The 24,344-nt window shown below is 29.8% G+C and overlaps 1 protein-coding gene across 1 annotated transcript; it reads left to right on the forward strand.

Moving 5' to 3' along the window:
- Window positions 1-16,388: 16,388 nt before the first annotated feature.
- Window positions 16,389-18,236, forward strand: LOC123227385 (berberine bridge enzyme-like 8). The gene has a single exon (XM_044652163.1). It carries the CDS (start codon window positions 16,397-16,399, stop codon window positions 17,990-17,992), a length of 1,596 nt encoding a protein of 531 aa, XP_044508098.1. The 5' UTR covers window positions 16,389-16,396; the 3' UTR covers window positions 17,993-18,236.
- The last annotated feature ends 6,108 nt before the right edge of the window (window positions 18,237-24,344 follow it).

Raw genomic sequence — 24,344 nt, forward strand, 5'->3', positions numbered from 1 at the left:
AAAACTACCACAAATTCATACAAGTCTTTCTTTAAACACCTTACAAACAATTAAGAAACAATAAACAAGTCTTCTTCAAAATAATCACTCCCAAAACAAACCAAACAATCGAACGAACTTCATAAACAATCCATTAATTATAGCAATTTAGGTGCTTATTCATGTAAATTTGGAAAAAGGAATAGTGAATATTATTGGCCAAAGGACTATTTCCCACCCAAGTTTTAATGTAAAGACAAATACACACTTACAAAGTTTTAAAAACTCAAACACTCACCCATGGGTTAACATTTGTTAGAATTTTCTGTTAGAAGTAAGAGTAAAACCATTATTTTACCTTTTATATTAAAAATTATATAATTAATCTCATTCCCCCCCAAGTTTTGAAAAGTAACATTTCATCTTAACTTCAAACTTTGAAAAAGTGACACTTCACTCCAACAAACCCTTAGTTTTCTTCTCTTTGGCAACGATGACCACACAACAATGAAGACAAGACCATTCTCCTCCCTTCTCTCTCTGTTATGACTAACAATGTCTCACAATAGATGTAGATCAGTCGATGATGAAAATCAAAGATGAAGCTTTAATTTTCTAATTACAAAAGCATCAGCATGATGAAGCCTCAATTCTCCAACACTAGCTTTGTTTTTATCGATTGGGCTTCAAATAAAGATGAATCGCACTACTAAAGCTTTCTCTGGAGTCAATTTGATGGATTTGAGAATTGGTCCAGTCCTCTTCTTCTTTGATTTTCATCGTCGACTGATCTTTGTTTGTCTTGGGACATCGTTGACCATGGCAAAGAGAGAAAGGAGGAGAATGGTAGTCATCTTCATCACCATGCAGTTACCGTTGTCGGAGAGAAGAAAACCAATGGTTTGTGGGGGTGAAGTATCACTTTTTCAAAGTTTGAGATTGGGGTAAAATGTTACTTGTCAAAACTTGGGGGGAAATGAGATTAATTATATATTTTTTGATATGAAAGATAAAATAATGATTTTACCCTTGCCTATATCAGAACATTCTAACAAATGTTTGCCTATGAGTAGGTGTTTAGGTTTTTGAAACCTTGTGGATAGATATTTGTCTTTACATTAAAACTTGGATGGGAAATAGTCCTTTGGCCAATATTATTGTACTATGTTCAAATTTTTCAATTTGCATTTGAATGTATAATGAATTGAAGGGACCACCAACTCATCAAAAACTAACTACTTATGCAAACATTTATGGCTCATTATTGAACATATAATAATGAAAAGAATAAGCATGAAGCAGTAAATTAATTGGATACTAAATAAGATTAAAATTACATAACTTAGTTGAAATTAATAAGAGGGGAAAATAAATCAAATTAAGATGACATAATAAAACTTAGTCAAAATGGAATACTAACTCAAATTCAAACAAAACTTTAGCAACCCAATATAACCTAAACTCTAATTTAAATAATCAAATAATCAAAATAATAACATGGATGAAATTGATACCTGAAAATAATATCCTAAGAGTGATTAATGATATGAAATAAAGATAGAGGTTGGAGAAGAGTTGATAATGATATGAAATAAAGATGAAGCTTGAAGAAAAGTTGATAATTTGATGAACGAGCGAACAAAGGAAGGATTAAGCAAAGGATAGGAGAGAAAACTCAAATGGACAAAAGAGAAGAAAAGGTGAAAAAATAATGAGTTGATAATGTTGTGAGTGTGTGAAGAAAAAAATGGATTTTATTCAATAAAATATTAAAATTGAATATATAATGTCATGGCATTATTGTAAATATATACAAATTTTTGGTTTTTTTTTAAGTCAAGGAGGGTCAATTCACCTTGTTGACCCCAGTTCCCTCCGTATTGAATTTGATCTAAGTTAGAATAATACCTAGTTTAAGAATAGTTTGAACTCAAAAGAATGAGTTTTAGATCAATTCAAAATTGATGAGTTGAGACTTAAGTTTCATTTGAAAATAATTTAATAATTGATTTAATCTAAATTGACTTGAACTTTGACAAACAAAATAAAAATGTGAAAATTGTTTACATGCGAGGACAAAAGACATTACAAAAAGATACCTTTGAACTTCTATTAGATTTCTAGAAAAATTACACAAGAACTATCATTCTCATTTCTTATTGGTAAACATCCCTCTTGATAATGATTTCTCCATTCACCCTTGAGGTAAGATATTTATCTCTACTTCTTAGTGAGTTGAAGATAATGAAACAATTGCCTAGACAATCGACTCACTTTCCATTTCTTCTGTTCATTTTTCAGTGCCTTTATTCATCAAAATAATATCACACGAATAATCCCTGAATCGCACTGTTTTACTTAAACAAAAAACACACTATTTTGAGGGTTGGTTTTCACATCTTTCCTTAAATCAAATATGCAATGTTTTGATTTGCACTGGAAAACCAACAATCAACGACTCACTTTTCACCATCTAATATATAGAGCAACAATAATTTTCCCTTAACTACAACTCCTTACTTTTTAACTTCAATCACACAACTCTTCCATTAACTCTAATACTCCTATACTCTAAACACATAAACTACATAACATTATCTTCCTTGAACTATAAAATTATATAAACATAATTGTTTCAAAATTCATTTTACTCCTCTCTCTTACTAGCTAACAAGTTAAGCTTTTAATATTTTATAATGCAGCAACTGTTTTTCCGAGGGTGACATGTAATTATTATCTGAATTTAGTAAGAATAAAGCACTTGAATGATAAAAAACATGACGCTAATATTTGTTTCACATGTATAATAACTTCAAATACTATCTTTTGTTTTGGGGCCACAAACCTTATATCTGATTGTACAAATTAATTAAGTCAATTAATCATAGAAAATATCAATTGCATGCAGGAAATAAAACAAATCAACCACAAACAAGAAATAGGATTTATGTGGAAAACTTTGCACTGTGAAGGGGAAAAAATCACAGGCCAAATTTTGAATAAAATCTACTGTTCAAGAAAAACAGGTAGAATCATTCTCAAGTTTTTATGAACTTGACATCAACAATCAAGAAATGCATACCCAAATTATTTCCCTAGCCAAAATTCCACAATACTCTGTGATTATGGATCAATACAAGAAAAATAAAACTTCAAATAATTTTTGAAATAAACTCTAGTGATCTTGACAATACCCAATGATGAATTAAAGACCAAGGAAAAATTTAACATTTTCTATCTTTGATCTACATAGGCAAGAAAAACAAAATCTCTAATATGTTATCTTACTTCGTCTCAATGTCACCATAAAAAACCTAAAAGAGACATATTTACATATCATTATAATGAGGGCATCAATGCAAATTTATTATTATTATTTAATAATGTGTTAGCTCCTCAACATCACTTGGAGCTTTGTCTCGTCGTTTTAGTGTAGAATTGGTGTTTATCTTAGGTCACTACTTTAGTCAACATGTCAACTAGATTTTTTTTAGTGTGAACTTTTTCAATAAAATCTCTCAATTGTTCACTATTTCACAAATCCAATGGTATCTCACATCAATATGTTTGGTGCGACTATGGTATGTAACATTCTTGCTCAAATCCAAAGCACTTTGACTATCATAATCAACCACATACTCATCTTGATTCAAACCCAACCAATTCCAAAGCATCTCTTTACTTGTTTCAATTGTAATTATATGCTTAGCTTTAGTTGTAGACAAGACAACGCAATGGATAACTTGGACATTTTTTAGGATTGTGTTGAGAAGAAGGGAAAATGTTTGGCAAGGGCGAAAGGTTTGTGGATTTAAGGATGAAATTTGAAACAAATGGTGTAGTGTTTGAGTGTGGTAAAGGACTTACATGGCCAGGATTAACATTTAAGGGGTGTCTAATGTTTGAGTTTGTCTAAGCTATAGAACCAAAACTAACTTCAAGAACAAGATCACTTAACACGATGGCATGCAAAAGTAAATGCTGAAAAAGAATTTACCTATGTAGAAATGGATTTGAAAAGGTTAAGAAAATCTTTATATGTTTGAAAATGGAAATCTGTCTTATTAAACTTTCCTGATACTGAAATTTAAACTCCCCTAAACTTACTTAGACATTTGTACCCTTTGTGAATTAAGCTATAACCTAAAAAGACACATTTTTAGTATGATAATCAAATTTGTGTTTACTGTACGAGTGAAGGAAAAGGTGCAAACAAAACCAAACACATTTTGGAATGAATAGTGAGGGGATTTATGAAACAACAATTGATACGGATTGTTATTTCCTAAGACAAGAGTTGGCATTCTATTTATTAGAAAAATAGTAGTTTGGAAAAACTCCCACCAACAACCTAAAGGCATACTAGCTTGAGATAATAACACTAGTCCCAACTCTACGTTATGCCTATATTTGTATTCATTATGTTAGTAAGTATGTGGACATGAAAGTCCAAAATTGATCCCATTATCTTAAAAATATGGAACAAGTGTTCTATACTCACCTTCTCAATCAATTTGTATGGTTTTAAGTTTTTGTTTAAGTTGCTTCCTTACAAACTTATGAAACTGTCTAAAAATATACACTACCTCAACTTTATTTCTCAAGGGAAATAGTCAGATAAACTTGGTATAAACATCTAGAAAGTGCAAATAATATTTAAATCCCTCTCTAGATATTATGGAAGTTGGTCCCCACAAATTACTATGAACTAATTCTAAGAATTTTGATACTCTAGTGTTAGAAACAAGAAAAGGACTATACTTGTGTTTCCCAAAGTCACAATTCTCATAGAAGATGAGATCAAACAAATAAAAATTAAGATTCAAAGTTTTAAAACATATTTCATAGTTTTCTCCCATTGATGACTCAATCTTTTATGCCAAACATAATATCAATTTTATTAACTTGTAAAATAACTTGTATGTAATTCAACAATTTTATCATGATTCAAAACCAAATTTTCATATGCTTTGTTGACAGTAAAATTCTTAGTTTTGTCAAAAAACAAATAAGATACATCATTAATTTGAAAATTTACTAACTACAATTGATATAACCCATTTTTAAGTGTCATTTCTAGTAGCATAATCCTGATATCCTTGTCCTCAACAAAACAACAATTAGGCCTGGATTCGAATTGAGCTTGCTCGAGCTTGAGCTTAAAATCAACTTGAACGAGCTCTAAACGAGCCACACATGAATGAGCTTAAGCTCGAATTTGAGCTGCTCATTGACAAATAAATGAGCTCGAGCTTGAGGCCGAGCCCAAAACCGAGCAACTCGGATAAGCTCACGAGCCGAATTAACTCACCCAAAAACGTTGACGTTTCTTGGCTTTATTAAAATTTTCTGTCAAATTTTTTGTTGAGAAAGAAGTGAATCTACTTTTAATAATTTTTTATCAATAAAATTTAGTCAAAGTTAGTGAGTAGCCAGCAATAAAAAAATCTCAAAACTTGTCAGTCTTCTTCAAGCACATGTCTTATTGTTTTAGAGCTTCTGGAATTCTTTCTTCTTTAAGCTTCACAAAACCTCATCAATCTACATCTCCATCAGACTGTCGACTTTAGAATCCAATCGACTCTATCTAGCTTGGAAGGTCAAACACTTCGTTAGTTCTCCAGTCACGAATCATCTCTACTTTCAGCTTTCGCATTTGATGATGACAACTTCAACCGTTCTTGGATAATAACACAAGGACATAATAATTAACAGGTTTGTTGTTTTGTTTGTTATTCTGTTTACTTGAATTTGTTTATTTGTTGGTAGAATTGAGTAAACCCTAATTTTATTATAAGGCATTCATGTTCAAGTTTGGAGATCATTTTTATTAGGGAATACTAAATACAATGTCCAGCGCTACTAGTCAGCCATCTTTAGATCCTGAGAGATTAAATAAAGCTAAAATCAATAGAATCTGGCACATGATTGAAAATATAACAATAAATAAATGAATCTAATTCCATTTTCTTAACTTAATTGCTATGCTAAATTACTACACATTTATAGGTTTTTTTTTTTGAACTCTACTGTGTTTTTGGTAACTCAAAAAGAGATGCCTAATATAAATTAAATGCTTCAAGGCATTCTAAAAACAATTAAAAAATATCCTTATAATAAAGGATTCTTAGAAAAATGGCAGTTAGATACAAAGGAATGAAAGTAAAAGCATTTACGGACTTGTCATATATTTATAGAAACAGAGATAAGAATAAATTTAATGGCTATAAATTATGCTAGCAAGGCTTAAATGTATTATGGAAATGTTTACATTTTATAAGTTCACAAAGTTTTCCATTATACTTTCCATATTAAGAAATTATTTTCACAAAAAAAACTACAAAAATTCAAAAATTTCGCCAATAATAGAAGTTTTACTGTTTGATCATTCTCAGTGGTAAAACTTGAAACATACCTGAGGTTCAAAGTCCTCTATAGGTAGAATATTTTTTGCTTGATGTCTCTGTGAATAATCTGCTTGTTGCAACCCTCATGAAGATACGTTAGACCATCTGCTATTGCCAGAGCTATTTTATATCTTTTATTCTAGTCTAGTTTATCCTTTGAACCTGGAAAATTTTGGTGTTTGATTAATGAATTTTTATTATAAGGCATTCATGTTAAAGTTTATAGATCATTTTTATCTGTGAATACTAAATACATTATCCAATATCATTGAATAATGTCCAGCATCATAAGAATGACCTCAATAAAAGATATTAATATTTACTTAGAAATAATGCTGTAACAATTATGATTATAAATTAAAAATCTCTTAACTAAAACTCTTTTTTCCATTTTTGATTTGGGCTCAAAAGTCAAGTTCAAATTTGTTATTGTTTCATGCTTTTAATTACATTAACAACTAACTGTCTAATTTTAATTGTGACATAAAGTATGACATCAAGAAGAGTAGACCTATTTGAAGCAAGTTGATCTTCATTGCAAGCATCTACAACTAGCATGATAGCTCTTTCTATGCATATATCTATGAAAGGAAAGCCGGTGCAAATTGAAGCACCTATACCTACTCAAGGGGTTGGAATAAATGATGTGGATGTTGATATGACTACAATAGAAGATTTTGATGCTTCAGATAAGGCTGAGGAAGATGAAACAAGAGTACATTCAAAAGAACCGACAAAAGCACGACCTTTTGTTATTCCATCTAATAAGAGGAGGAAAACATCAATTGTTTAGGAGTGTTTTCTAGAAGAGATGTTTGGTACTATTGGAGATTTTACATTTGCAGTATGCAAGTATTGCAAGAGAAAGTTGAAATTGCAAAAGACTAGGGCTATTACCCATTTGACAAGGCATATGGGGCAATGTGTTGATAGGAAGAAAGCAATGGAGATGAATTTAGTCATGGAGGGACAAACCATATTGGGCTTTGAGACTTCAAAGGTAGGGTTACCTACCCCATCTGTAATGAAGACAAGCTTGAATTATGAGCATCCCAAGGTAAGTTTGAGTTTAGTTAATTACTTTATTTTTACTATGAAATTGTTATAAAATAAATTGTATTAACTAATGCAATGATTATATTATTGGTGTTACAAGTTCGAGAGGCCTTGGCTTACATGATTATGATATTTGAATTGCCATTTAATTTCATTGAGCATCGTGATTTCATTAATTTTTGTTGGGTTCTTCAACTTCTTTATGAAAAAGTTGGAAGGAAGCAAGTAAAAGCTGATTGCATTAGAGTTTATCAAGCAGAGCATATGAAGTTGAAGAAAATTTTTTAGGAGACTAGAAGGATCAGTGTTACTACTAATCTTTGAAAGTCAAATTGATATTGCAGCAGCTATTTTTGAGTGTTTAAAGGGTTGGGGGATTGAGAATAAGGTAAATTCAACTTTGAAAACTCTTTATAAGTGTGTGTATATATATATATATTTATTTATTTATATAATTTTATTGTATATAATTTTGTTAATATTAATCAATTTTGTTTTTAGGTAGAAACTATCACAGTGGACAATGCTACTGCAAATGATAGTTGTGTTAAGAGATTGAAAGAAGATTTTCAAATGTAAAGACCATTATTGTGTGATGGAAAGCTTTTCCATGTTAGGTGTTCTACCCATATAGTAAATTTGTTAGTTTAAGATGGGGTGGCTATGATAAAACCCGTCATAGACAATATTTATAAGAGTGTGAAGTTCATAAGAGCTAGCAAGGCTAGACAAAAAATTTTTGCAAAAATTGCTATGCAATGTGGAATAAAAGAGAGGAAGTTAGTTTCGGATTGTCCTACTCGTTGGAATAATACATACAAAATGCTAACTACAACACTATAGTTTAGAGAGATTTTTCCTTGTTTTATGTTTGTTGAATCAAACTAATTGTCCAACCAGGGAAGAGTGGGAGAGATTAGAGGTTGTTTGCGAGTTTTTAACAATTTTTTATATTATAACCAAATTAATTTCTGGATCGCAGTATACAATTGCAAATAGATATTTTATGAAAGTGTTTAGAACAAAAGAGATCCTTCAAGAGCAGGAATTCGATGAAGATCATGCTATATCAATGATGATGACTAAGATGTCTGAAAAATTTAACAAGTACTAGGGCAAGGTGAATTTTATGATGGCAATTGCTAGCATTATGAATCCTCGGTGATGAACTTATACTTGATTGTGTTTATTATAATATATATGTATACAACGAAAATGTCTCTAACTATTATTTTGATTTGTGATTATTTAAGGATAAAATTCCTTATGATTACTTTGGCATTTCCCATTCTATATGGGAAAGAAAATGCCTCTAAAGAGAAAGAAAATGTCAAACAAACTTTAGAGAAGTTGTACAATGAATACGTTGACATGATGCCATCGGACAATTCATCAACTACATTTGCACTTCCACAATCTCAACCAAGAACTCAACAACCACCATTAAGTACATCAGGTACCTTAAATCATAGTTTTTAATTGAAACTTTATAACATATCCTAAGTTCCTAACTTATATTACGAATTTTGTAGGCAAATCATGTTGTTCTCAATATTCTCAAAATAAACAATATGGGTCTGGATTTAGTTGGTTGCACTTGAAGGATCATAAAGAAAGAACATATTCAGAACAAACTGTGAAGTCTGAGTTAGAAACGTATTTTGAAGAATGTGGTGTTGAGATACCTGATGATATCAACTCAAGTGACTTTAATACACTTCATTGGTGGAGGGATAATCAATATAAGTATAAAGTACTTTCATGATTAGCGACCGATATCTTGGCAATTCCTATTTCGATAGTAGCCTTCGAGAGTGCATTTAGTACTGGTAGTAGATAGTGTTGTGTTTACTCAGGGAATGTAAATGGTGTTTTGCTAACTGTGGTGATATGTTTGTTGTGAGACAAAGCCTTGTGGATTAGGTTGGTTATACTATGAAGAGTGATTTTATGTATTCAGTGAAGGTTATTTGGTTGTAAGAGAGTATGTAAGCAAGTATGTTGTGCTTGGAACAATATTAGCAATAGAATGCTACCTTGGGGTAATATATGGGTTACCTAAGAAAGTGATATCAAACGTGTGATAACACTATAAGATGGCATGCCCTATCTTACCTCAGAGTTGACACACAATTTAGGGTTTAAGGTTTTGTAAAGACTATCAAGAAATAAAACTTTAATATTAACCAAAATGTATGTGTAAAGAGACTATGACTCCACAAACATTTAATTCAAATTTAAAGTTGACCGATTTAGGTTTGAGGTAGAAAACAAATTTCCTTGACATTTAGAAATAGTAAAATTTGGTTTATTACACTCTATATGATAAATTTGGACACTAGCATTAGGGTTTATTAATATTTTGATTTATATATTTTGATTATTTATTAATTATTATAAAATTATGAATCATTACTAGCTAGAAGGGGTTTACAAAATAGAGTTAATAGAAGTGGACTTTGTATTATTATCCATACTAGTTAGATTAGGTTTATAAATAAGGTCGAATTCAGTCTAAGTTATTTGATTGAATTTGGTTCAAATTAATTGAGTTTGAATCGAGGATTTTAACCTTTGTAGAAAAGATTAGACTTGTATATAAAATTCTCTTTAAGGTCATTTCACTTATTTAAAAACCCATATATACTATGTATACAAGGTTCTTGTTGCACATGCCATACATTTCACCACTGATTTGATATGCACAACTAATGCAGAAAAATACTATATTACATACAACTCATACCTTTGACCGTTTATTATACTGTATCACATCCAGCCATATATAACTCTTGTGTGTACTATATATTTCAAAATTTAATGTGAATAAGATATGTCTTGAAGTGCAAATATTATTCTTTCACACCTTTTGCTCCTCTTTTGAATATAGTTCACCTTTTACCATTAAACCTAACCTTATCTAATTACCTGTTATGGTAGACTTAACTCTTGCCTTTGTTCATAGATATCACTTCGCTCACCATATTGACAGTAGTCAACCTCGCCTACACATCATGATTCAACCAAGATCAACTTGTTTTAAACTGGATAATTAGCTCTTTCTCTCTGAAATAGTTCTACCTTAGGTTGTTGGCATTTCCTTAGCAAGGGAGGCTTTAGAAAAACTTACACAAACATATGCATTTGGCTCTAGAACATAGGTGTCACAATTGAAGATTCGAGTGAATAATCTTCGCTAAGACAATGATCCTATTCTAAAGTATATGCAATGGGCTAAAACTTTTTTCAATCAATTACATGCCCTCAATCATTCAGTAGATGACAAAGACTTTGTTAATGCGAGATTATCAGGCCTTGGACCAACATATCATGTATTTGTTCGCAGTGTTGAGTTGCATCTTATTGTTGTGTCCTTCGACAATCTTTCAAGTTTGTTACTAAGTGAAAAATCTTAATTGGTGAAAGACTATGCAATCCAACATCATTATTCCTTCGGCTCAATACACTTCTTATCAGTCCAATAATAGAGACAGAGGTCATGGATGCAATAGGAAAATCTTATATGGACAAGTTTATAAAGGTCGATCCTCATCTAGTATGCCTATTCAATTTTTCCAATTAGTTTTCAAGTGGTAGTGCTTACCATGATTTTTCGCTCATGTGCTATAATTGTGATGGTGTTGAACATGTTTCAAAACGGTGTCCTTCCCTATGCATACAAGATACCCATGCTTCTAATACATTTTAAAACTACAGCTCGACCTCGCAGCAACCTCGCCACGTCTTCCACTGCCTTTAAACCATGGGTTGTTGATTCCGATGCCACTCATCACTTGACCAATGACATGGAAAACCTAGCCATTCATTCTAAGAATACTAGACTAAAAAAACTTGTTATTAGTAGTAGTAAAACACTTCTAATCACTCATATTGGTTCCAATACATTCTCTCTTAATTCCAAGCCCAATTCTTTTCAAGATGTTCTTTATATTTCATCAGCTTGTCAAAATTTAGTTTTCGTAAATGCATTTACTCATACTAACTGTGTTTCTCTTGAATTTTTTCTTAAATATTTTTTTATTAAGGATTTGGCATTTCGAGCAATCTTGTACAAAGGTTTGAGTGACAAGGGGTTATATTCTTTTTCATTAGAGTTGTTTTTGTCTTCTTCTAATGGTTACAAAGCCTTTTTCTTTTGCCTTGTTAGTCTGGCATGCTTCAATCCCAACTGTTAAACACGTCTTGCAGCACTCTAATAGTAATTTTGTTAATAATATCAGTATTTGTTGTCATGCTTGTAGCATTAGTAAATACTTTAAATTACTTTTCCCATCCTCTAATTTTAATGTTTCCGCTCCTTTAAACTAGTCTTGCACTCTTAAATCATACTAATTTGCCAATGCAATTCTGGGACTATGACTTTGAAACTACCGTTTACACTATAAATCATCTTCCCACACAATGTCTTGGTTAACTTTCGTTATACCAAAAATTATTCCATGAAAAGTCAAATTATGCGGAACCTAAAATCTTTGGTTGTGCTTGTTACCCTTAGATGTGTCCATATACCACAACCAAATTATCTCCTCATTCCAAATAGTGTGTTTTTCTTGTTTATAGTAAAGTTTATAAAGGATATATTTGTTTTGACACTTTTGATAACGAAATCTACTACTCACAACATGTTCTCTTTAATGAACCGGTATTTCCATTCAAAGTAAGCAATTTTGATCTTGTTGGTTATTGTGATGCCAATTGGGCGACAATCTAGATGATAAAAAAAGTACCACTGGGTTTGTAATTTACTTCGGCTCTAATTTAATTTCATGGAGTTGTTAGAAACAACAAATAGTTGCTTGGTCCCTAACAGAGGTCAAGTATGTGGCAGTTGCAACATGTGGCTTGGAAATTATATGGCTCAAATCTCTTCTTCATGAAATTGGTTTTCCTTCTACATTGGATCCTATTATCTAGTGTGATAATTTATCAACTACATATCTCACCTTGAATCTTATTTTCCATTCACAGTCTAAGCATTTAGGGATGGACTTTCATTTTGCTAGAGATCAAGTCTAACAAAGGCTCCTCAAGGTGTGATATTTTTCCTCCACCAAATTGCAAACGTTCTTACTAAGTCGATCTCCAAAACTAGATTTCAACTCTTAACGAACAAGTTAACAGTTTTTGCAAAAATCTGTAAGGCTTGAGAGAAGGCGATATGCACAACTCATGCGAACAGATATAACATCATATATTCTGTTGTAAATTATACTGTATCACATAAAACTCATAACTTTAACCATATATTATACTGTATCACATCCAACCATATATAGCTCTTATATGTACTATATATTTCAAAAGTTAACGTAAATAAGATATGTCTTAGAATGCCAATATTATTTACATGATTTAAAGGTCATGTAATTAATCGATAAAAAGGTAGTACATTGTTTATTTCCATCTTTTTATTGTTTAGCCGATGTAAAGATTTACTTGTATTTGTATCGATAAGGGAGATGTTAGAGATATACATTTAAAGATTTTTTATCCTACAATTTATTTGTGGAATAGATTATGATTTCGTTTAATTGTGTAAGTGTTATTGTGATTAAAGAGGATTAGAATCTAACAATAGAAAAATTGAACATGAATTTCATTGATTTTTTATAAAATTTTTACCATATGTGATTTGCATCCCGTACGTGTAGTCATACATGATGCAAGTCGAAGCTACTTGATGGATTTCTTCTTATTTTCTGTGGAATGAAACGATTGACAATTTCTATATTGAACAATTGACCACATAAATATTATTCATGCATGTGCCCTAATATGAGATGAGAATCAAATCAAAATCCAGATTAAGATTATATTATATTTCTTGGTCAAATAATAGCCAACCTCTCAAAAATCAACATATATAATTAATTGATAATGACATTTTTGACTAGTGGTACATCAATAACCGAATTTATTTTTCTTTTGATAACTATTTTGAAATAAAATAAAATTATACGGAGAATCAACAATTTATTTATATAAATTAAAATAATGGTTTATAATTAAGTAATATAATTTTTTTTCAAAATTATTAAATTAGATTTTACCACATAATGTATACATGAATATGATTGTATAATTAATTTGTATTTATTTCTCAATAATAATTGAAAATAAAATAAAAATTATTCATAACTTATTTATATAAATTGAGGTGATTTTTATAATTAAGTAATATAATTATTTATTTTATTTTTACTATAAAATTATTAAATTAGATACTATCCCATATCATATATATGAATATAATTATATAATTAATTTATCTATATATATATATATATATATATATATATATATATATATATATATATATATATATATATATATATATATATATATATATATTTTGGGGACATACCAATTCGTGCTTACCTCAAAAAGTGGTTACTTTTCATGTTTGTATGTATGGTTGGAAAATAGTAATCCGTGCTTATCAAAAAGTGGTGGATTTTTTATTATTATAGTTTGTTAGTTCATCCCCACAATTGATCATATAAAAAGATAATATATAAACTATTAATATTAATTTGAAATAAAGTAATTTTATATTGACAAAATATCAGTTCGTGTATTATTTTGTAATAAATCATGTTATTTTTTGAAATTTCATAATAAATTGTTCATCATATATAATATTTTGATACGATTTTATTTGTTACTTAATTTGAGTTAATTAGACTCAAGTTAACTAAAAAAATATTTTAATAAAATTTTGACATGATTCTATTTCAAATCGGGTTAAGATTTAGACTTTTTGATACGAAACCTGAATTGATATGATATGAACACAACTCAGTGATATGAACTATTAACTCTATTATATATTAATAATATTAATTAAGGTATGAGATTATATTTGTAACTTCCAATAATAATAATATTGACTATTGTGTAGAATTGAATTTAATCTAAATTAAATTTGAACAAATTCTAATTTGAGGATAGTTTAAACTTACACGAATAAATTCAATGTGAGCTCAAGATTAATGAATTAAAATTCAAATTGCATTTAAATATAATATAATATTTGAGTCAATCTAAACCAACTCAGAGCTTAAACTTCATTTGATTATCACATGTTGCATGATGTCAAAAACTAATAAAATACGGCTCTTCGTAGTTTGTAGACAGATATTCATTTGACATTTCTTGGTCAATTTGGCAGGAGATGACTTGCGCCGTCTTTCCACTATCTGTTTAATAACAATATTATTATTAAAATGCAACATCGAACAGCCACAAGATAAACTTCCGGGTATTCAATTCTGAATATTTAAAATAATATATTATATTTGATTAAATAATTTTAAATTAATAATTAAATTAAATTAAATAATATAATAATATATTGTATGAGTAAAAATAAAAGTGAAAACTTAAAAATTCATATTATCATATCATATTTATGTCGTGCTAATATAGATTTTAAATTGAAAACTTTGTTCTTTAACTCAATATGAAATAGAATCGTATCAAAATTATTAATCTTAAATTGACTCTAAATATTTGCGGGTAACCCTAATCTGACCCAAATTAATCTAAACTATGTAAAAAGTTAAGTCATATCAAAACACAATATGTAACGACATAATTTATTACGAAATAATACATTGTGTCAAATGTCAAATAATCACTCAATTTATTACAAAATAACACAGAAAAATACATTTTAACATGAAACGATATTTTGTCAAAACAAAAATACTCTATTTTAAGTTAATACTAAAATTTACTTATTGTCTCTTTATACGGTCAATTGTAGGGATAAAAATAGATTATTATAATTAAGTATTAAAATAAGTTTATAATTTCAACTTCAAAATAATGTAATTGATAATTAATGAGATTAGTAACGACTTATCAAATATTTAAGAAATTTAATTTTTATTATATATGATGAATGTAACTGTTATAAATATTAATATCATTAATAAGTAAATAATTATAATAAGTTTAATTTAGTAGTATCTATAACAAACCAAAGAAAAAAAACTATAAATAGTTTTTACAAGTATATTAAAAAAAGTTATTAAATTAGAATGAATGTCTCTAGTAGAATGATGATAAGATTTTGGCAAAAGCCCTAAGAGTAACTCCTCCAAGTAGATATCCAAAATTTATCAAAAAAATAATAAACATCTAGCTAACCTATACAATATTTCCAGAAGCAATGAATGAGTGATGCAGATTTGATGTTTATTGATATCAATTTCTTTGTTGATTTGAATTAGAAAATATAGATTATATATTTAAACTCTCTCTGTCAAATAAAGAAGATAAATAGTATTGGAGATTTTTTCATAATATCATGTTATGCAATAATTTGTTCAAAATATTCGGGTTAGTTTGGATTAATTCGAGTTGGCTTTGTATCAATCTAAACTTGATTCAACTTTTTAACGGTCAGCCATAACCTAACTTAAACTATTATTCGTGTAAAAAAATCATAACCCTAATCTAATTATTTTCGTATTATGTCGTATTGGGGTTAATAGATCGCATCAAATTTTGTCAATTCTAACACATTATTTCTCGTAACTCTAGGATGTATTTGATTTAAGTAATATTTTTTCACAAAAATAAAAGATTACCATACTAAAAGATTAATGCATAAATTACTATTATATTTAATGAAAATTAACAAATATAAATAATTACAGTATATAATTGAGTATAGTAAAAGAATACTAAAATATATAATATTAATTGTTTTATTAACTCAAAATAAATATATTTTTTTCTTAAAAAATTAATAAATAATTATCAAAATTATAATTAATTTATTAATTATTTAATATATAACGTGAATGTGCTAATAAGATTTATTCACAGTCAAACCAAAAGAAAAGTATTATATATGAACCATACGCAGCCTATATATACAAGACAAGAACCCATGAATACAACGCACATGCATAATATCAACAATGAAAAATTTTACAAATACTCCGAAACTTTCATTGTTTTCGATAATTCTCATTCTCTTTTCATCTTTTTCATGGCGAGCAACTTCTGATTCTGTCCACGAAAACTTCCTCCATTGTCTCTTCAACCATTCTCAGCCTTCCCATCCAATCTCCCCCGCCATTTTCACCCCACAAAATACCTCCTTTTCCTCCATATTGCAATCCTACATCCGGAATCTCCGCTTCAACTCAACTTCAACTCCCAAACCTTTCCTTATCATCACTGCATTGCATGAATCCCACGTCCAAGTTGCGGTTATCTGTGGCCGTAAACATGGCCTGCAGATGAAAATCAGAAGCGGCGGGCATGACTACGAGGGCTTATCTTATGTCTCCCAAGTCCCTTTCTTCGTCCTTGACATGTTTAATCTTCGCGCCGTTGATGTTGACATTGAAAACAACACTGCCTGGGTTCAGGCGGGGGCGATTCTTGGAGAAGTTTATTATATAATTGCGGAGAAAAGTAAAACTCATGGCTTCCCGGCCGGGGTTTGTCCCACAGTGGGTGTTGGTGGACACATAAGCGGCGGAGGATATGGCACCATGATGAGAAAATACGGGCTCACTGTCGATAATATCGTCGATGCAAGGCTTGTTGATGCTAGTGGGAGGCTTCTGGATAGAAAATCGATGGGGGAAGATTTGTTTTGGGCTATCAGAGGAGGAGGAGGAGCCAGTTTCGGAGCCATTATTGCTTATAAAATCAATCTTGTTCCAGTTCCAGAAACAGTGACTTCGTTTCTGGTTAGAAGAACTTTAGAATCACACAATCTAACTGAGATTGTGGATCAATGGCAACATGTCGCGTACAAACTTCCTGAAGAGCTCTTCGTCCGACTCACATTAGACGTGGTTAATAAGACTGTGAGGGGGAACTTCTGGGGTTTTTATCTCGGTGGCTCTGAGAAACTTCTTTCAATCATGGACAAGAGCTTTCCTCAACTGGGGTTAACTCAGTCTGACTGCGTCCAATCCAGCTGGCTTGAATCAGTTGTTTTCTGGGGAGGTTTTCCCTCCGGAACATCGACAAATGTTTTACTAAATCGTGAGCCGGCGGTGAGTTTCCAGAAGAGAAAGTCAAAGTCGGATTATGTGAGGAAGCCGATTCCTAAAGACAGCCTGGAAGGAATATGGAAAAAAATGATTGAACTAGAGACGCCAATGCTGACATTCAATCCTTACGGGGGTCGAATGGAGGAGATTGCCGCGATGGCGACGCCATTTCCGCATAGAGCTGGAAACTTATGGAAGATTCAGTACTTAGCGAACTGGAATGAATCGGGGACTGAGGCGGAAAACTTTTATTTGGGGTTGATTCGAGAGCTTTATAATCACATGACTCCATTTGTGTCCAAGAATCCGAGGCAGGCGTTTCTGAATTACAGAGATATTGATTTGGGGATCAATCACAATGGAAATGGGAGCTACTTGGAAGGAAGAGTTTATGGAATCAAGTATTTCAAGGATAATTTCGAGCGTTTGGTGAAGATTAAGACTAAGGTTGATCCTGATAACTTCTTCAGGAATGAACAAAGCATTCCAGTTCTTCCACACTAGTTTAATATTAATTATTCCAGGTATAACATGAATATCAATAAAATCACGAGCACTCAAGATTTAAGAATTCAATTATATATTTAAGTTACATATTATTATTCAATCGTATGATAATAGATCATATGAATATTTAATTGAGTATCCAAATTATTGTAATGTTTTAATGGTTGTAAAATTGACACACGCTGGTGCTTGCTATCTTCTTGTTGAAATCTAATAAATAAATAAAGTTGTTTTTTTATTATATGAGTTTTCAAGTATTAATGAGAATATGTGTCACCATACAGCAATAAGAATAACTTGAAGCATTGTGCTATAGTCATTATTGTATCGCTCTGTTGATGCAAATTGTTCATGTTTATACAACTCTACACGGCCTTGTAAGATCAATGATATTCCAGCAAAATGATGTCGTGGCAGTACAAGACTCGGATTTCCAATATTGATACGTAATTAACATTGAATTTAGGAAGGATATAGCATTTGAATGATAAAAAACATGAGGCTAATATTAATTTGTTTTCACATCTGCAGCAACCTTAGATAATATCCTTTGTTGTTTGGAAATTTGGAACACTAGTGCGGTTTTCCCCTTCTACGTATGACAAATATTGAATAATGTTGGCAATTATATGTGTACGGCTCGTTCAGCCTTTTCTGCATGCTCTGAATCCAACCGACATTAAATTGTAAAGACGACAAAATTTCAACAATAACTAGTTTTTAAATTGCCAGATGATTATCTTCACAACAACTAAATTCTGAAAATACAGGTAAAAGCGAATGGACTCAATCAACAGTAAAATAGTTGTTAAAAAAAAGTAGGGTGTCAATCTTGAGGCACACACTAAAGGAATAGATCGCCCAAACAATTCTAGAATACATAATTTTCTTTTATTTATCACATTTACTTTTTTATTCTTCTTCATTATTTTATTTTCCTATTATTGTCTCTTCGTCTTCTTCTCCAATCTTTTACTTTTTTGTTTTTTTTCTCCAACGTTTTTTAATGACATGAAAACCTGCCCATTCATTGTAAAAATATTAGACTGAAAGAGCTTGTTATTTGTAATAGTAAAACACTTCCAATCACTCATATTAGTTCCAATATATTCTCTCTTAATTCCAAACCCTATTCTTTTCAAGATATTCTTTATGTTTCATCTGTTTGTCAAAATTTACTTTTGTTAATGCATTTACTCATGTTAATTGTGTTTCTCTTGAATTTTTTACTACTGTTTTTTAATTAAGGATTTGACATTTTGAGCAATCCTATACAAAGGCTGGAGTGACAAGAGGTTATATTCTCTTTCATTAGAGTTATTTTAGTCCTCTTCTAGTGGTTACAAAGCCTTTTCTTCTGTCTTGTCAGTCGCACCTTGGGCATGCTTCAATCCCAATTGTTAATCACGTCTTGCGGTACTCTAATATTAATTTTGTTAATGATATCAGTACTTGTTGTCATGCTTGTAGCATCAGTAAATCCTTCATATTACCTTTCCCATCCTCTAATTTTAATGCTTCCGCTCCAATATAATTAGTTTGTTCAAACATTTGGGGCCCTGCCCTAGTTTTCTCAATAAATAGTGCTAGTTATTATGTTCTATTTTATGATCATTTTAGCAAATATTCATGGATATTTTTTATTAAGTACAAGCTTGAGGCACTTAGTTGTTTCATTAAATTTCATTGTATTGTTGAAAAGTATTTCGGTTGTCCTATTAAAAGTTTTCAATCTGACTAGGGTGGAGAATTTCAGGCCATGCAAAATTATCTTACTGACAATGACATTTCTCAACGATGATCATGTCCATACATGCTAGAACAAAATGGTTGTGTCAAAAAAAAGCATACTCATATCGCTAAAACTAATCTTGCTCTCTTAAATCATACTAATTTGTCAATGCAATTTTGGGACTATGCTTTTGAAGCTACCGTTTGCACTATAAATCGTCTTTCCACACCACGTTCTAGTCATCTTTCTTTATACCAAAAATTGTTTCATCAATGCCATGGTATCAACTACTTTTAGACATTTAGTTTAGTAATTAAGCCATCTATAATCCGACTCTTTCTCTTACTTGCAGTATCCTTTGGCTAGAATATCACACAATTAGATGTTTCTAATGCTTTTTTACATGGTCAACTTGATGAAACCATATGCATGGTGCAACCTTAAGGCTATGTTGATCCACTGAAACCTCATCATGTCTACTGCCTCCACAAGTCTCTTTATGGCCTTAAACAAGCACCAAGGGCATGGTTGTCTTATATTACCACTCTCTTACAATGGTTTGGCTTCATTAGTTCCAAAGTTGATACTTCACTTTACTGCTATAGACAAGGCATAATATGACGCATTGTCTCATCTATGTGGATGATCTTATTCTCACTGATAGCAATTCCATTTTTTTGTCTCATGTCATCGAGCAGCTTCAACAAGACTTTACTCTTAAAGACCTTGGTTTGTTGAATTATTTTCTTGGTGTTGAGGTTAGTTGGCTAAACCACGGGCTCTTGTTATCTCAAGAGAAATACATTAAAGATCATCTTGATAAAGCCAACATGAGCATTGCCAAATTTGTTTCTACTCCTTCGTGGCCTACCATCAAATTTGTGCATAAAGATTCTGAAGCCTTTGATGATCCAACATTGTTGTGGTAGATGGTTGATAGCTTGCAATACTTGTGTATCATAAGACCCGAAATTGCCTTCTCTATTAATCAAGTGGTGCAATACATGCATCAGCCCTATAAATCTCACTGGCAAGGTGTTAAGCAGATCTTGCATTATTTACATGACATTATCGGTCATTGCTTGCTTCTTCATAAACTAAGCAATTTTATCTTGTTGGTTATTGTGATGCCAACTAGGGCAACAATCTATATGATAGAAAAAGTACCACTGACTTTGCAATTTACTTCGGCTCTAATTTAATTTCATGGAGTTGTTAGAAACAACAGATAGTTGTTTGGTCCTCAACAGAGGTTGAGTATGAGGTAGTTGCAACATGTGCCTCAGAAATTATATGGCTCAAATCTGTCTTTCATGAAATTAGTTTTTCTATTACATCGGCCCCTATTATTTAGTGTGATAATTTATCGATTACATATCTCACCCTGAATCCTATTTTCCATTCACAGTCTAAGCACTTAGAGATTGACTTCCAATTTGCTAGAGATCAAGCCCAACAAGGGCTCCTCAAGGTGCGATATTTTTCCTCCACCAATTGCAAATGTTCTCACTAAGTCGATATCCAAAACTAGATTTCAACTCTTAATGGACAAGTTAACAGTTTTTGTAAAACCTGTTAGGCTTGAGGGAGGGTGATTTGCACAACTCATGCAAACAAATATAACATCATATATTTTGTTGTATATTATACTGTATTAGATACAACTTATAATTTTGACCATATATTATACTGTTTCACATCTAGCCGTATATAGCTCTTGAATGTACTATATATTTCAAAAGTTAATGTAAATAAGATATGTCTTGGAGTGCCAATATTATTTATATGATTCAAAGGTCATGCAATTAATGGATAAAAAGGTAGTACATTGTTCATTTTCATCTTCTATTGTTTAAGGGATGCAAAGATTTACTTGTATTTGTATTGATAACTAAGATGTTAGAGATATATATTTAAAGATTTTTGATTCTACGATTTATTTGTAAAATAGATTGTGATTTCATTTAATTGTGGTAGTGTTATTGTGATTAAAGAAGATTAGAATCTAACAATAGAAAATTGAACATGAATTTCATTGATTTTTTATAAAATTTTTACCATATGTGATTTACATCCCACACGTATAGTCATACATGATGCAAGTCGAAGCTATTTGATGGATTTCTTCTTATTTTCGGTGGAATGAAAAGATTGACATTTTCAATATTGAACAATTGACCACATAAATATTATTCATGCATGTGCCCTAATATGAGATGAGAATCAAATCAAAATCCAGGTTAAGATTATATTATATTTCTTAGTCAAATAAAAACCAACATATATAATTAACCGACTTTATTTTTCTGTTGATAACAATTTTAAAATAAAATAAAATTATACGGAGAAACAATAATTTATTTATATAAATTAAAATAATATTTTATAATTAAGTAATATGATTTTTTTATTTCAAAATTATTAAATTAGATTTTACCACAGAATGTATGCATGAATATGATTGTATAATTTATTTGTATATACTTCTCAATAATAATTTAAAATAAAAAAAAAATTATCTATAACTTATTTATATAAATTGAGGTGATTTTTTATAATTAAGTAATATAATTATTTATTTTATTTTTTACTATAAAATTATTAAATTAGATACTATCACATAGTATATATATGAATATAGCTATATAATTAATTTACATATATAATATTACTCTTTCAAACAAGATGAACCCATTGAAAACACCACATATAATATTATCTCAAAAAGTGGCTACTTTTCATGTTTGTATGTAAAGTTGGAAAATAGCAATCCGTGCTTATCAAAAGGTGGTGGACTATTCATGTTTGCACATAAAGTTGAAATTGTTCTTTTGTGCACGTTTTTATCATATTTGACTTATATTAAAACCATCAACGTATTTGATTCAAAGATTAATATATTAACTTCAAAATGTTGAAGCCCGATGAAATATTGTTAGATTATAGAATAATAATTATAATAAGTTACACATGCACTGGCATTTAATTAACACAAACTAAAAAAAATAAAAAATATTTAAAATATATAATTTGTTCCAATCCACAATATTTGTTTATTTATTCTTTTTCATTTTTCATTTCCCATTAGTATTTCTGCGTCTTCTTCTCCTTCTAGTAAGCATTTCTTTAAATTTTGATGTATTATCATTTGATTCGATATTATAATGAGTAATATTATATATTTATATTTTAAATACATAAAATAAATATATAAATAACATGTTATTATATAAAATATTATTTTATTTTTAATTTAAAATCACCTAATTATATAATAACATATTATTTATATACTCACTTTTTGTACCATAATTTTGTTGTTTAATAAATACCCATTCACAATGATACATTATTATTGATACTTAAATTAGTGTTCATTATAAGTATGCATAGTTTTATGATATGTTAAACCTGATAAAATTTGACACGATTCGTTAATCTGATAGATACGCCATGAAAAAATTAGGTTAGCGTTATGATTTTCAACATGAAAAATAGTTTGAGTTAGGTTCGGGTTGACTTCCATAAAATCAGATTGTGTTCAAGTTGATATGAAGTGAACCTGAATTCACTCAAACTAATCTGAAAATTTTAAATAAAATATTACATAACATCATAACAGTAAAAAATCTCTAATATTTTTATTTTCTTAATTTGATAGAAAGAATATCAATTCACAAAATCTTTATTGTCTAATTCGAATCGACAAAAAAATCAATATTGATTACCAAATATTAAATTTGCATTACCCAAAGACATTCATTTTAATTTAATAACTTTTTTTTGTAGACTTGTGTTGAAATTATTATATTAGATGTGTCATATTCATATACTTTGACTTCTTTTTATATTTATGATAATTACATTCATCATATGGATTGAAATTAAATTTCTTAAATATTTGACAAATCATTAAATTCATTGGGTATGAATCGTATAATTTCGAAGTTAAAGTTATAGACTTATTTAGGTTTTTTATTATGATATTTTGTTATTTTATCCTTACAATTGATCATATAAAAAGACAATACGCAAACCATTAATATTAATTTGAAATAAAGTAATTTTATTTTGACAAAATATCAATTTGCGTATTATTTTGTAACAGATTGTGTTATTCTTTGAAATTTGACAAAGTGTGTTGTTTCATAATAAAACATTCATCATATGTAATATTTTGACACGACTTTACTTGTTACATAGTTTGGGTTAATTAGACTTAGGTCAATTAAAAAATATTTCAATACAGTTTTAGGTTAAAAAATTTTGACATGATTTTATTTCAAATCAGGTAAAGGTTTAGACTCTTTAATATAAAACCTGAATTGATATGATATGAATACGACTCAATGACATGAACTAGCAAGTTTATTATATACTAACAATGTTAATTAAGGTATGAGATTTTATTTGTAACTTCCAATAATAATAATATTGACTATTTTGTAGAATTGAATTTAATCTAAATTAAATTTGAACAAATTTTAATTTGGGGATAGTTTAAATTTAAAAGAATAAATTCAATGTCAGCTCAAGATTAATGAATTAAAATTCAAATTGCATTTAAATATAATATAATATTTGAGTCAATCTAAATGGATCACCTGAAACTTGATT

Source organism: Mangifera indica, chromosome 10 (assembly GCF_011075055.1).
Source record: "Mangifera indica cultivar Alphonso chromosome 10, CATAS_Mindica_2.1, whole genome shotgun sequence".
Lineage (NCBI taxonomy): Eukaryota > Viridiplantae > Streptophyta > Magnoliopsida > Sapindales > Anacardiaceae > Mangifera > Mangifera indica.